This window comes from Lacerta agilis, chromosome Z, assembly GCF_009819535.1.
Source record: "Lacerta agilis isolate rLacAgi1 chromosome Z, rLacAgi1.pri, whole genome shotgun sequence".
Classification (NCBI taxonomy): domain Eukaryota; kingdom Metazoa; phylum Chordata; class Lepidosauria; order Squamata; family Lacertidae; genus Lacerta; species Lacerta agilis.
The window spans coordinates 16,246,303-16,258,519 of NC_046331.1; the positions used below are offsets into that span (position 1 = coordinate 16,246,303).

At 46.2% G+C, this 12,217-nt stretch overlaps 1 protein-coding gene across 1 annotated transcript in view; it reads left to right on the plus strand.

The window, feature by feature from the left end:
• COL5A1 (collagen type V alpha 1 chain) overlaps positions 1 to 12,217 on the plus strand; it is a 171,305-nt gene that overhangs the window by 109,705 nt on the left and 49,383 nt on the right. The window contains exons 24-29 of the mRNA XM_033137668.1: positions 375 to 419; positions 1,366 to 1,419; positions 2,370 to 2,414; positions 5,209 to 5,262; positions 9,218 to 9,262; positions 11,691 to 11,744. Coding sequence (XP_032993559.1) covers positions 375 to 419; positions 1,366 to 1,419; positions 2,370 to 2,414; positions 5,209 to 5,262; positions 9,218 to 9,262; positions 11,691 to 11,744 — 297 coding nt within the window. The remainder of the gene's footprint in view (positions 1 to 374; positions 420 to 1,365; positions 1,420 to 2,369; positions 2,415 to 5,208; positions 5,263 to 9,217; positions 9,263 to 11,690; positions 11,745 to 12,217) is intronic.

The window sequence follows — 12,217 nt, forward strand, 5'->3', positions numbered from 1 at the left end:
TTGTTTTGTGTTTGTTTTTATTATGTATTTGTGTTCTCATTTCATATTTTTACATTGTGAACCACCCTGTGATTTTGGATGAAGGACCATATACAAATTTAATAAATAAGAATAATAATATATTTATATGTGCTATTTTATAATAGGTTAAATTTAATCATTGTTACTATACACCAAATCTTATCAAACTGTTCACATACAGCAGGCGACGTACTTTTTCCATAGTTCTTAGCGATCGTAATTTTGGCTGCTGTTATAATTTCCTGATCGTTTTCAGAGATAATATCTTTCAAATAACAGAATGCAAAAATTTGGACTTCTTAGGGTAGTATATGCTATCCCTGTGTGTCTGAGATGTCCCTTTTGTTTTCTAGGGTCTTCCTGGTCCTCAAGGTGCAATCGGTCCACCCGGAGACAAAGTATGTTAATTAAAAGTAGTTGCTCTTTACAGTATTCTCTGCTGCTCTGAGTGCATATTCAGTCTTTGAATAAGTGTTTGTTTCCATGTTCAAAATCTGCTTATTAAGATTTCTGGGGGCTGTTCAGACTTGATAGAATCAACCCCAAACTAGTATGTTGTATGCTTGAGTTACAACTTAGCCAAAGAGTGAGAGACTGAAAACAGAAATTAGTCTCTGGTGAGAGGTTGCTTCTGTGGGATAAATATACACAGGGACACCTTGGGCTGGCTTTGTTCATGAACACATGTTCAAAGTGATGTTCTAGCACATACAAATAAACCATTACAGTTTCATCAGTCACCACACAAAGAACTTTCCCTCCGAGGTCACATCCACACCACACATGTAAAGCATATTTAAGACCCCCTGGCTTCAGCAGAAGACTCCCAGAAGCCTCAACAAACAGTAGTTCATACATTGGTTACTTCAAGACTGGTTTGCTGCAATGCACTCTGCATAGGGCTTCACCAAGTGCTTGATCCAGAAACTGCAGTAGGTGCAGAATGCTGCAGCACAATTGCTGAATGAGTGAGGCTTTGTCAACATATAGCATCTGTGCTCAGAGATCTGCACTGGTTGCCCTTTTGCTACTGGGTCAAGCATGGGCATGGGGGGGTCAGCTGCCCCCCTAAATCAAGAAAATATATAAAAATTCTTAACTAACTGACCAGTTGCATCACAGATAACTTGGTTCTGCCACCTCTCATCCCCCGTGGGTCTACTCTGAGTATAGTCAGTGTTGAATACAATCTATATAAGATTGAATTGAGATACGATGAATCGTGTCAAGTATCTTTGTAGTCAGAATACTATCAGCAAGGCAGATCAGGTTGATGATGCTTCCATGGCGGACATCAGTTGTAGAAGTGACTCAGCTTCCTGTCTCCTTTTTTTTCTCCCTTAGGGTCCACTGGGGAAACCTGGACTTCCCGGTATGCCTGGAGCAGACGGTCCCCCGGTAAGCTTTCTTGGGGATTTTTTTGTGACCTTTCTTCCTCACAGGGCAAGGATGGGGAACCTTTTTCAGTCTGAGGGCCGCGTTCCCTGGTGGATGATCTTCTGGAGGCCACATGCCAGTGGTAGACGTAAAAGTCAGAGCCTCTCCACCCAGGCAGGCACTACCACAGTTCAAGGATATAGTCAGACAGAAGCAGCCCAGGAACATGTGAAGCTGAGCTGGTGAGGGGTTTGGTATCAAGAGAGTCTGGAGGGCCAGATGCAGAGTTCTGGAGGGCCATATTCACACCCTGGGCCTGAGGATCCTCACCTCTGTTGTAGCAGGCAGCATTCCCTCCTGGGTGACCTTCCGACGGCAACATCCCAGTTGTGGGCAGGGCTGGGGGGGAAAGGCGGGTGGAGCAATCAATTGTATTTTTGTACAGTAGGCTAATATATACTAAACTTACACACTCCTCTTAAACTGGAGGCATGATGAGAGTTCACAGACATGTTCCATCCAGCCAAAAACATTTGGGGTATGAAGCAGGGCCAGTGGGGTGTGTTGCCTGGGGAGAGAGTCCCAGGGCCCAGATAGATAGACCTGTGGAGCCACATTTGGCAATAGTGGAAAGTCCCCATTTTGCACCACCGCCTGATAATGTTCTGTAGGGTGCCATGCCTTGAGTACAATTTCCCTTGGAAGATCTAAATCATTGTTCTTCAACATTGGGTCCCCAGATGTTGGTGAACTGCAACTCACACTGTCCCTGACCATTAACTAAGCTGTCTGGGGATGTTGGGAATTGTAGTCCAAGAATGTCTGGGAACCCAAGATTGGTGAACACGGATCTAAGCCAATTTGGGCTGAACCACTGATCTAAGTGACCTTATGGGGTTTATGCAGGGTCAGGCGGTCATTCAGGTAGTAATACATCAGCTGATGTATCCCCCCACTTTTCTTCACAACAGGGTCACCCTGGCAAGGAAGGTCCACCTGGTGAGAAGGGAAGTCAGGTACGTATCTAGCCTACGGACAACCTTCAGCGTGCTATTTATTTATTTATTTATTTATTTATTTATTTATTTTGATACAAGCATCAACCACAAAAAACACAAACAATAAAAACCATAACAACAATAATAACACAGTTTGACAATTCAAATTTAAATACACTGATATACCTATGACTACACCTTTTTTTTTTTTACAACATTGTTTCCCCGCCTTCAGCGTGCTTGAATTGTATTCCTTAGTTAGAAGTGTGTGTACGAGGGGGAGTTTAAAGACTGGGACTCAATAATTAGTGAGATCAATATCTGAATGAAACTCCCTCTCACAGGAAGCAGGGATGGCCAACAACCTACAGTAGATAGCTTTAAAAGAGGATCAGATAAATACATGGAGGAGAGAGCTATTGGTGGCCACTAGCCACAATGGCTCTGCTTTGCTTCCACAGCAGACTACGGCAGCCTTCTGAGTAGAAAGGCCTGTTTCTCCCTCTCTCATTAAACTGGAACAAATGAGCATAAGAAGAATAGATTGTAAGAATAGAATCGTAGGATCATAGAGTTGGAAGGGCCGTCTAATCCAACCCCCTTCAGTGCAGGAATGACAGCTAATGATGGAGCCCAACAACATCTGGAGGGCTATGAGTTCCCCTCCCCTCCCCTCCCCTCCCTTAAGCAGAATGAATGGAGAGGTCTCCTAATGAAGAAGAGTTTGGATTTGATATCCCGCTTTGTCACTACCCTAAGGAGTCTCAAAGTGGCTAACAATCTCCCTTCCTCCCCCACAACAAACACTCTGTGAGGTGAGTGAGGCTGAGAGACTTCAGAGAAGTGTGACTAGCCCAAGGTCACCCAGCAGCTGCATGTGGAGGAGCAGGGAAGCAAACCCCATTCACCAGATTACAAATCCACCACTCTTAACCACTACACTACACTGGCTCTCAACAGAGTTGAAAGAACTCAAGGGAAAAGAGGGAAGGGAGTCTTCCACTCATCCCTTTCCATTTTAAGGCTACAGGGAGGTGCCCCCTAGCTTTAGAGCAACATAAAGGCCTCTCAGTAGTCCCTGTTGAGGCCATGGGTCTGTTTCCCTCCCTCTGCCAACTGCTACATCTTAGCACAAGCAGGTCACAGGGGGGTGGACTAAATGACTCTTTGGACCCTTCCAACTCTATGATTCTATGGTTTAGCTCCCTCCTCTCCAGCATGAGGGTTGACCATAATTTAGAAAGCTTTGCTCAGGGACTTCAATTATTTGGCTGGCCAGTCTCCACACCCCATCCATTTATTTCCAAAGTATTTCATTATGGGTGTGTGTTTGCTGAGCTGATTGAAGTTCAGAGCAGCCTTGCCTTGGGACTGAAAGAGAGAGAGAGTCATGAAGAAATTGCAGCTGCGACTTCACTCAGAGGGCGCCCTGTCCCCATTTTGGCTGCTCACAAGGACAGGAATCTGCAAAGCGTCTGCGCCCACAGAATCCTCAAGCAGGCTCATCCATCATAGAAGTCACTGGCAGGGCTGGAAGTCATTTAGCAAATGGCAGGGAGTCCGCAGGTGTCCCTGGGATGGGAGAGGCTGCCACATTCTCTGCAGATTGTAGGACAGGCTGTCTTGACCCCAGAGAAAAAGCTGCCCACCTAGGGCTATTCTCGTTGACTTGGATATGAGATGGTGGAGACACCCGTGGGCTGGTTGGGGGTGGAGAGGAGAGAGGCACCAGGCACCTCCTTTCCTCAGTCTGAGGGAGAACTGGAGCCAAAGTAGAAAGCATGTCAAATAATGTGTAGAAATATATATATTTTTACATTGAAAGAAGGGAGGGGGAGCAACGAGGACTGGGGCATGAGGGGTGAGGAGGGGAAGCTGGAGAAGTACACTGACACACACTCTTTGTCTGTCTGTATCTCTCTCCCTCTCCCCCCCCCCACTCTTCTCACACACTCATACACACTTTCTCTCTCACACCCTCTCTCTCACTTTCTCTCACACACGTTTCATCTGCCACACACACAAACTTTCACTCACTCAATCATGCAAACACCCACACCTGCACAAAGAGGAAGAGAGTGTTACTGTGGGAAGCCTCTGTTGGTGCAGCAGATCAGCCTAAAATAATTCCTTAGGAACAAGAATGCAGAAGACAAATGCATAGCGCCACCAGAGCATTTTCTTGTTTAAAAAAAGAACGCCCAGAATACTTTTAAAGGGGTCAGCGGGGACTTCTGTTGTTGAGAAATCATTAATTTATGAACTGTGCTTTTAAAACACCAACACCCACACCAACACCCACCCGCACAACACAGCTGGAAGTCAGTTTGAAAAGTGAATCATAGAGAGCTGTGTTGTGGACAAAATTCACAGAGATAGATTTCAAAGGGCCCTGGCTGAGTGGGTAGAGCTCCTGCCTTGCATGCAGAAGGTCCCGGTTTTAGTCCCCATTATCATCGCAAGACATGGCAGAGAAACAAAACCGTAGAGAGGCACTGCCAGTGCAGGAGATACTGAATGGGAATAAGGCAGCTTCTTGTGTTGCTATTTAAATTAGCCCTTCAGAAAATTCAGAACTAAGAGGACTAGAATCTTGCTTTATTTCTATGGGAAGCGACATAGATCAGCAGTAGAGCCCCTGTTTTACATGCAAACTGTCCCAGCTTCAATCCCCAATAGTATTTCTAGGTAGGGCAGGATTGTTTGTGATTCTGGAGAGCTGCAAGGATATGTTTTCTCTGGGTGGGGTGAGAGAATGAGAATTACCACTGCTGAATAAAACCAGAAAAATCTCTTTTTGTTTTAATCGTAGGGTCCAGCTGGCCCTCAGGGCCCAATTGGATATCCTGGCCCTCGTGGTGTAAAGGTAAGAAAGTGGGGGGGAAACAAACCTTTTGGTTCTACTGAATACAGAGATGCCCCTGGAAAGCAAAACATTCCCCTTCTGACTGAGGCATATAAGGTTGAATGAGCACTGGAAGAAATCTTTTGCGACCCTGGTGAAAAATATGAGTGTTCCCGCCGCACGCATCACCACTGTCATCTGGTCACATAACATGAGAATTGGTGCTGAGAAACTGGAGTTAAACAGGAGTGCTTGAAGATGCCTTTGTGATGATTGCAGGTCTTGTCACAGAGACCTAGTTCACACCTAAGGAGAGCTTTGTTTAACTGGACCAATGGCCCATCATAGTCCAGCATTCTGTGGTGAAAAATGTGTCTCCAGGTATGGCTGGGAAAGACCTACCCAAACAACAACAACAACAACACCACAAGGCCTTGAAAATGGAATTAGATTAATATTTTCTGTATTTTTTCCAGTTATTTCCTTTTACAAACAGCAACCCTCTTAGCGCAATGGTTGGTCTTTTGCTTGCCCAGCAAATAGGAATGTTTGCACAAAATGTTGTATCCGCAGCAAAGGCAACCCTAATGCCCCCCCCCCCCGTGGCCTGGCCCCTATTTTTTAATTCATTTGGTTTATTTTTCGCTTGACGAAAAGAGCAGGCCACCAATTGCTTACAAAGAGAAGCTGCCTTCTGAATGGGGGGAAAGGCACCCTTCCTCTGAACCGGCACAACGCATAATTTGATCTTCCTTTCCGTTTGATCAGAAATTTCTTTCCTGGTACCTGAGGGATGAGGCAAGCTCCTTGACGAAAGCTGATCGTGCAAAAAAGCAAAACAAAAACCCGAAGTCTCAATAAAAGAAAATGTCTCGGGTAAAATCAAGAGTGCGTTGCAATGGTGTCGCAAACCAGCTTCTGGAAACCAAAGGACGGGAGAGCGCTCTTGTGTTCGGATCCTGATGGTTGTTTCCCTTTGGGGCATCAGGTGGGCCACTGATGCTGGACTAGATGGGTCATTGGCCTGTTCCAACAGGACTCTCCTTAGACAACTACTGTGATAGCAGAACCTCCATGCTCAGGGGCAGTCATCTTCTGAGTACCAGACAGTGGGGGACACGACTGGAGAGGGCTCTTGCACTCAGGTCCTGCTTACGGGTTTACTATTGGTGCAACTGGTTGGCCGCGGTGAGACCAGAAGGCTGGACTAGATGGGCCATTGGCCTGATCCAGCATATGTTGGGGTGCATCTGGCCAGCAGCAGGTATGTTCAAAAGCAGCTGGAAAGGGAACCTTTGGCTCTCCCAATGTTGCTGAATTCCAACTCTCATCAGCCTCAGAAGGTAGCATGGCCAATGGTCAGGGACAACCAAGGGTTGTAACCACCCAGAGTGGCTGGGACAACCCAGTCACATAGGTGGAGTACTACTACTACAACTACCCAACTAAGTTTTGCACATTAATGTACCTAAGTTATTTTATTTAACAACATAAGATACCCTAAAGGAAAGCCCTCAAGCATCCAAGCACCAGAGCATTCTCCCCTCCTTTGGTTTCCACAACTGGTACTCAGAAGCATTTGCCGCTTTCGACCATGGAGGTGAAGCATTGTGGCTACTAACCATTGATAGCTTTATCCTCCATGAGAGAAGTTGAGAAATAGCAGCTCTTGCATAGGGTGGCCACAGGTGAGGAGAGGGCTCTTATGCTCAGGTGCTGCTTAAGGTAATCCCACAGATTTCTGCTTGGCCACTGTGAAAAGAGGATGCTGGACTAGATGGGCCATTGGCCTGATCCATCTTCAGAGATCTTCTTAGGTTCTTACGGTGGGCAGTGCCCTGCACTGCATTTTGATAAAAAACAAAACAAAACACATATGGATGCAACAGGACCTTAGAGAGCTCCTGTTACTGATGAATCTCATCTACCTAAAGAAATAAGACCAAGGATTTGAAACTCTGGAATCCAGGAAGAATAATTTTTGACTGACTGATCTTTTTTCCTCCCACTGGACTCTCTCAAGGAATGGCAGATGCCTCCTTCCTGTCTGCTATTGGCTTGATGATGCTCCCTGGACAGAGCCCCTTCTTGCAGCCTTTGCCTTCCTCACCTTTCTTGGCGCCACAACAGCCAGCTAAGAATTTTGTAGGCTTTCAAATCTATTAATATTGACTACATTCTATGCCAAGCAAGCTCCCCACTCCCACTCCTCAAGCCAATCCCTGGAGAAGCTGGCAAGATTGTTGAAATACATGTTAAAATGTACACTGTAGATGAGATTCCAAAGTACTCTCTCTCCCTCCAGCGTGGTGTAGTGGTTAAGAGTGGTGGATTTGTAATCTGGTGAACCGGGTTCACTTACCCACTACTCCACATGCAGCTGCTGGGTGACCTTGGGCTAGTCACACTTATCTGAAGTCTCTCAGCCTCACTCACCTCACAGAGTGTTTGTTGTGGGGGAGGAAGGGAAAGGAGAATGTGAGCCAGTTTGAGACTCCTTCGGGTAGTGATAAAGTGGGATATCAAATCCAAACTCCTCCTCCTCCTCCCTTCTTCCTTCCTTCCTTCCCTCCCTCCCTCCCTCCCTGCCCCTCTTTCTTGGGCCTCTACTCAAAGGGCACAAGAAAGATCAGGTAGGCATTAGTTGGAGTAGTGATAGGAATTGGCTTCCAATTCAGCCAATAGGGGTTGTGTCAAAGCCTTTTGGGCCATGGTTCAAAGGCAGAGCAACTGCTCTGTGTGCAGAAGGTCCCAGGTTCAATCCCCAATGGCCTCTCCAGGTAAGCCTGGGAAATACCTCCTTCCTGAAACCGTGGAGAGCTGATGCCTGTCAGCAGGGGTAAATCTGGGCTTTATTTCACTCGGCTCAAAGACCCACTTTTGCACATTTGCGTACACACACACACACACACACACACACACAGGCTGAGAGCCTCAATGGTGGCCCTCTGGAGATTTCACCTGGGGCAAAAAACCTGGCGCCACACACACACACACAGAGAGAGAGAGAGAGAGAGAGAGAGAGCGCTACAGCTCTGCCTGTCCGTGTAGACAACACTGAGTTAGATGGACCAGAGGATCAGACTTGATATAAGACGGCCTCCAGTTTCCCATTTAATTCAGAACCATGAGGACTAGACTACTTTATTTATATAAAGCATCTGCTTTATATGCAGAAGGTCCTGTGTTCAATCCCCAAGTGCATTTCTAGGTAGGGTTGGGAATGTCCCTTGCTTGAAATCTTGGATAGCCACTGCTGCCAGTCAGTGTTGACAATACAAAGCTAGATGTGCCACTGGCCTGATTTGGTACGGACCTTAGTTGCAATTGGCAGCCAAATGAACAAGGATTCTCTTACCTTTGTAGTGTTTGCTTGATTCTAATGGCAGGCATGACACATTTGTACCACAAGAGGGGGCTTGGCCAATTGAGTCTCCCCCAACTTCTCCTAAATGCAAGTCTCTTTGATCTGCCTTAGACTAAGAGAGAGGTGTAAATTGTGAGTGGAAGAAACTCACCTACCTAGTACAGATCACAGCTTGAACCCCCTTTTTCTTATTATTATATTAAATAAAGGGGTTAAATAATTCAAAACGAGAAAAGAGAAAGAGAAAAGTACTGTATTTAAAAGAATCTGTATGTACAATGGAGATGGCTAAGGAGGTTTCCTCTTAGCTATGGGAGCTAAGAGGGGAATGGCCATAGTTCAGTGGGAGCAGTTCCATGGTTCAATTTTTGACACCTCCAGGTACAATTGGGAATTTCCATTGCCTGAAACCTCTGGGAGTGTAAACCATACTGAGCAAGAAAGGACAATGTTTTGACACCATATAAGGCAGCTTCCTGTGTTCACTAGGAGTTTTAAACCATCACTAATGAACAAGTCATGCTTCTTGCCCCACCTCCATTCTCTCTGTGCCAGACTTTACTAATTTATTTTGATGTTGTTTCTCTCCCCCTCCCCACCCCCACAAAGGGAGCTGACGGCATCCGTGGCTTGAAAGGAACCAAGGGCGAGAAGGTGAGTAAATGCCCATTAGTTAAATGACACTCTCTCTAGGACATGGCCCCCAGAAGGCTGGCCATAGCGGAATGTGGCCCTCATGCCAAAAAAGCTTCCCCATTCCTGATTGACAGTCTTTCCTATTCCTTGCTAACAAAAAAACAAACCCAAATTGTGGAGGAGGGGGAACTTTTGCAGTGCCTGTATCCCTAAATGCAGACTTCTGTGATTAATTTGCATGATAACCCTCGATGCAGAATTTCCTTGCTATGGAACCTGGAGGTCTTAACACACAGAGGTTTCATTTCATATTTTCTCTTTGCAGAGCAGAAAACACACACACACACACACACACACACACACACACACAATGATGCGACAGTCCCAATTACAGCTATAGATGTTTCTGAGTGATGCCGTTTGCAAAACGAGCTTAGGAGATTCCCTGGGAATTTGGCATGTGCAAAGGACTTAACAGCCAGAGGCAGCAGCAGCAGCATCTATTAAAATGCTGTGTTTAAAGGGTTTTTTGACAAGGAGGCTTTCTGTGTATTTTCAGTTACACGGTTATGTTCTCCCGAAGGATGAGCAGAGGCTGTGTAATATTCCAGCCTGGCCCAAGCCTTAAATCCCCCTCACTTTTCCCTTTGTTCATGCCCATAGTCCATCACAGGGAAATCTGACAATTATAAGCAGGAAGCCCAGCTACCAGCAGCCTCCTCAACCCCCCCCCCATGTTGTTTTTTCATTACCACATCCGCATTTTAGCACCTGACAGGCTTGCTTTAGGACTTGATACACTATCGATTGGAAGTCTGCGGTTAAAACCTGGAAGAAATATTAGTGCTGTCCTCGAGCTCTCTCTGAAAAGACTGGCGCGAGATGGCCTCGATGAAAATAATTTGTTGCTGGAGTGCCGGCAAGTTCCTGGTATTTATATCAGTTGAACTGACAGTCCTGCCTTCAGCAGCTTGAACAGACAGAGGGCACCCCTGGGTTTTTTAGTTGGGGGGTAGGCAACAGTAGGGAGCCTTCGACAAGGTTCCTACACAGAAATTGATTGGATATATTGTTCAGACCAAAGGTTTTCCTCTGAGAAAACATAGTCTTACACTACAGAAGCTTATTTCTGGGAGGTGGGAGAGTGAGGAGGGGCACACTGCTATGTTGTTGCTGTTTTTCTTTTATCATCACAGTACTAGCTGGTCCTCCTTTGCCCCAGGCAGGACCTGGTTGCTGTGGAAACAAGGCCTTCCTTTCTTCCCACTGGACTGAAATGTTACCTGCCTTACCTCTGTGTGGGAGATAAAAGCCTCTTTGAGGAGATGGGGGGCAGAGAATCCCTTCTCCTGAGAAGTGGGTTTAATAAAAAGAACATTGGGGTTCCTCAGTAGCTTATTGGGGGTCCTTTAGGAAGGAAATCTGTGCTACAGGGCAGGCATCCCTAGTAGACAGGCAACATGGGCTGCTGAGGTAGAGGGAAGGTTGAAGATCAGGAGTAGGTAATATGATACATCTCTCCAAAACTGCAGCACCTCCCATTAACCCCAGTGGTAAGGAATGACGGGAATTGTAGTCTTTAATATGAGATCCAGTGTGGTGCAGTGGTTACAGCGTTGAGCTAGGACCTTGGAGAATAGGGTTCAAATACCTACTCAGTGACAACTTGGGGCTAGCCATAGTGTCTGAGCTCCCTTGGCTGTGGAGGGCATAGATAAATCTGAGATGTAGAAGGAGGGTTATGATGTCCATCACTACAACGGAGGATCCTTGAATAAAAGGGTGGAGTGGCATTTCAATCCTTCCCTCTATCCTTTAGCTGTGGAGAACCCTCAAATATGACTTGCAAACTTCAGTTGATCCAAAACGCAGTGGCCAGATTCCTGGCTGGGGTTCCATTTAGATCTCTCACAACCCCTGTTTTAAAAAAGCTGCATTGGCACACTCCTCCGTTGTCTCCAACCCATAACTATGTGCCAGTTCATTTCCAGGTCCAATTAAAGGTGCTCACACTGATATTTAAAGTCCTAAACGACTCAAGCCCCAAATATCTGAAAGGCATCCTCCTTCTCTACAGACCCTCTCAGGTGCTGAGATCAGCAGAGGGGGTGCCTCTTGGTAGTTCCTCCACTCTCAGTTTCTGGGGGTGGGGGTGGAGTGGCCCATGGGAGGGCCTTTTCTGTGGTGGCCTCTAAGCTATGGAAGTCCCTCCCCACAGAGGTGCGCCTGGCACCTTCATTGCATAGCTTCTGGAGGATGCTGAAGGTATACCTCTTTTCCCTCCCTTTTGGCACTTGAGGTGTATATTTTTAGGATCCACCTTAATTTTGTAAGTCATTTTAAATTGTTCTTAATATTGTATTTTAAAGTTGTCACCCGCTATGGGACCTTGGGGTGAAGGGTGGGGAGTTAATTATAATGATGATAATGATTTGTCCTCATCCAGGGTGAAGATGGCTTCCCAGGTTTCAAGGGCGACATGGGCATCAAAGGAGACAGGGTGAGGGTTTTTTTTGTAAACATGGTCTTCAAAGCTGGTCATGATACTGAGGTTGCCACTGGGATTAAATCCCAGAGCTGCTACCCTAGAATAACCCCTTCTGCTTGCAAGAACGAGGCATTCCAGAGTGTTTCAGAGACACAAGCTTTCACTTCCTGCCTGCTTCTGAAATTCATCTGAAGGTATATACAGATCCTCTGGGAAGGGACAGTTTTTCTCTAGACAGTGTCGGAATCTGACACTCCCTTCTTCAGACAAGGCCTGAAAGTTGGAGAATAGGAAGTATGTTTTGTTGCTGTGACTTTCACTTAACTTATAGCAGGGCAGTCCAACATGTGGCCCAGGAACTGCAGGCAGTTGAAGATGCGATCTCCAGTCATGGGGCAGGGATATATGGATTCATTGGCTCTTTAGGCTTGCTAGCAGTGTAGGATCTGCTGGGGGAAGGGTCCTCATCTACTTGCTCCTTCTCC